Genomic DNA, 2,387 nt, shown 5'->3' on the forward strand with positions numbered 1-2,387 from the left:
TGGGTTAGGGTTGGGTTAACCCTGGGTTAGGGTTGGGTTAACCCTGGGTTAGGGTTGTGTGTGTGTAGTGTGTGTGTGGTGTGTAGACGTAGTGTCTGTAGTGTGTGTGTACAGAGTTAACACGTATTTCATTTGTCTCTCGACCTCCATCTGAGATCTCCTCCCTCCCTCCCCCCTCCCTCCCCTCTCTCATCTTCCTCTCCCCTCCCCCCCCCCCCTCCTTCCTTCCCTCCCTCCCCCCTTTCTCACCTTCCTCTCCCTCCTCCTCCTCCTCCTCCTCTTCTCGCTCCTCCTCCTGGTGGGAGGAGTCACTGTCCGAGCCACTCCCCTCCCCGCTGTCAGCTGACGCACTGCGCTTCCTCTTCCTGCCCTGAGAGGAAGGAGAGGGGCTTAGTTCCATGACCTCCAGACCAGACACTGGTTACACACACACACACACACACACACACACACACACACACACACACACACACACACACACACACACACACACACACACACACACTACAAGAATGCAGGAATATCACTCTTGTGAAATAAGACCATGAAGAAATAATGTGAAAGAAGTTCCAAGAAGCGTTCAGTCAAGTAACGAGTTTATTGTCCAAAGCAAACTAGTAATAAACTAGCGTGTTAATAGCGTGGTAATAGCGTGGTAATAGTGTGGTAATAGCGTGGTAATAGCGTGGTATTGGGTCAGGACAGGCAGCTCAGCACAACATGTTTGAGAGACACGTTCTACACAACAGCCTTCCTGTCCACCAATCAGAGGCAAAGAGCAGTTTCACTGTTCCCATGTTTCACTGTTCCCATGTTTCACTGTTTCACTGTTCCCATGTTTCACTGTTCCCATGTTTCACTGTTCCCATGTTTCACTGTTCCCATGTTTCACTGTTCCCATGTTTCACTGTTCCCATGACGGACCTGCTGGACTTCACCATTCATCAATTTCCTCACAGACAGACAGACAGACAGACAGGCAGGCAGGCAGGCAGGCAGGCAGGCAGACAGACAGACAGACAGACAGGCAGGCAGGCAGGCAGGCAGGCAGGCAGGCAGACAGACAGACAGACAGGCAGACAGGCAGACAGGCAGACAAACAGACAGACAGACAGACAGACAGACAGACAGGCAGACAGGCAGACAGACAGACAGGCAGGCAGGCAGGCAGACAAACAGACAGACAGGCAGACAGACAGGCAGGCAGGCAGACAGACAGACAGGCAGACAGACAGGCAGGCAGGCAGGCAGGCAGATGTTTAGAAATGGAGGATGCGAATCTGTCCAATCAGACCAACGTCCAAAGCCGACCACCACAACTTGCCTGACCAACCCAGACTTACTTTCTTAGGCTCCGCCTCCTCCTTTGGCTGTTTCTTCATCGTCTTCTTCTTCTTCTCCTCCTTCTCCTCCCCCTCTTCCACCTCCTCCTCCTCCTCTTCCTCCCCTCCTCCGCCACCGACAGCCTTCTCTCCATTCTGCTGCTGCGCCTCCTCCTGAAACAGAGACGGAGGAATGAGGAGCACAGACACACATGCACACGCACACGTGCACACACACACACACACAGACACACACACACACCTTGTCGTGCTGTGGAGGCTGTGTGCTGGCTTGGCTCTCTGCTGAGGGGGTGTCCTCTTTCTTGGAGGGGGCGCTGGGGGCTCCTGCCCCCCCCTCCCCCTTCTCCCCCCCCTCCCCCGCAGCCCCCCTCCTCCAACACCTGCAGGTCATGGTCCGTCCCCCCCTCCATCTTGATCACCGCTGGACACACACACACACACACACGGTTAACGAACAGAACACACTTATTCTAAATCCACCCCCCCACACACCTCCCCCCCCACCTGCGTCCAGCAGCTTGAGGATGGCGGGGCCGTGCTCCATGTCCAGTGACAGGCTGTCCATCCAACGGTTGTCCAGCAGGAAGAGGAAGACGCCCAATCGCGTCTTCAGAGCGGCCAGAGACTCCGCCCTCCTCACCCCCACCTCATCTGGGTGGTACTTAGAACGGAACCTGGGGGGGGGGGGAGGAGGGGGAGGGAGGAGAGGAGGGGAGGGAGGGAGGAGAGGAGGGGAGGGAGGGAGGAGAGGAGGGGAGGGGAGGGAGAGAGGGAGGGGGGGAGGAGGGGGAGGGAGGGAGGGAGGAGAGGAGGGGAGGGAGGAGGAGAGGAGGGGAGGGGAGGAGGAGAGGAGGGGGGGGAGAGGAGGGGAGGGGAGGGGGAGGGAGGAGGAGAAATAACATATTGCTGCAACATTCCTCCTGTGTACCAGACTTGGTGTGTGTGAAAGAGTGGTTGCGTGCGTGTATGTGTGTGTGTGTGTGTGTGTGTGTACTGTGTGTGTATGTGTGTGTGTGTGTACTGTGTGTGTATGTGTGTGTGTGT

General features: G+C 56.4%; 1 protein-coding gene across 1 annotated transcript in view; it reads right to left on the minus strand.

The window, feature by feature from the left end:
* The window catches only part of LOC310824496 (serrate RNA effector molecule homolog), a 12,632-nt gene extending 10,642 nt beyond the window's left edge, over positions 1-1,990 (minus strand). The window contains exons 1-4 of the mRNA XM_083697755.1: positions 1,848-1,990; positions 1,585-1,764; positions 1,344-1,496; positions 250-370 (exon numbers count right to left, since the gene is read on the minus strand). Of these exons, the coding sequence (XP_083553881.1) occupies positions 250-370; positions 1,344-1,496; positions 1,585-1,734 (424 nt within the window). The 5' untranslated portion in view covers positions 1,735-1,764; positions 1,848-1,990. The remainder of the gene's footprint in view (positions 1-249; positions 371-1,343; positions 1,497-1,584; positions 1,765-1,847) is intronic.
* Positions 1,991-2,387: the final 397 nt, after the last annotated feature.

This window comes from Argentina silus, assembly GCF_951799395.1.
Source record: "Argentina silus genome assembly, contig: scaffold_281, whole genome shotgun sequence".
Classification (NCBI taxonomy): domain Eukaryota; kingdom Metazoa; phylum Chordata; class Actinopteri; order Argentiniformes; family Argentinidae; genus Argentina; species Argentina silus.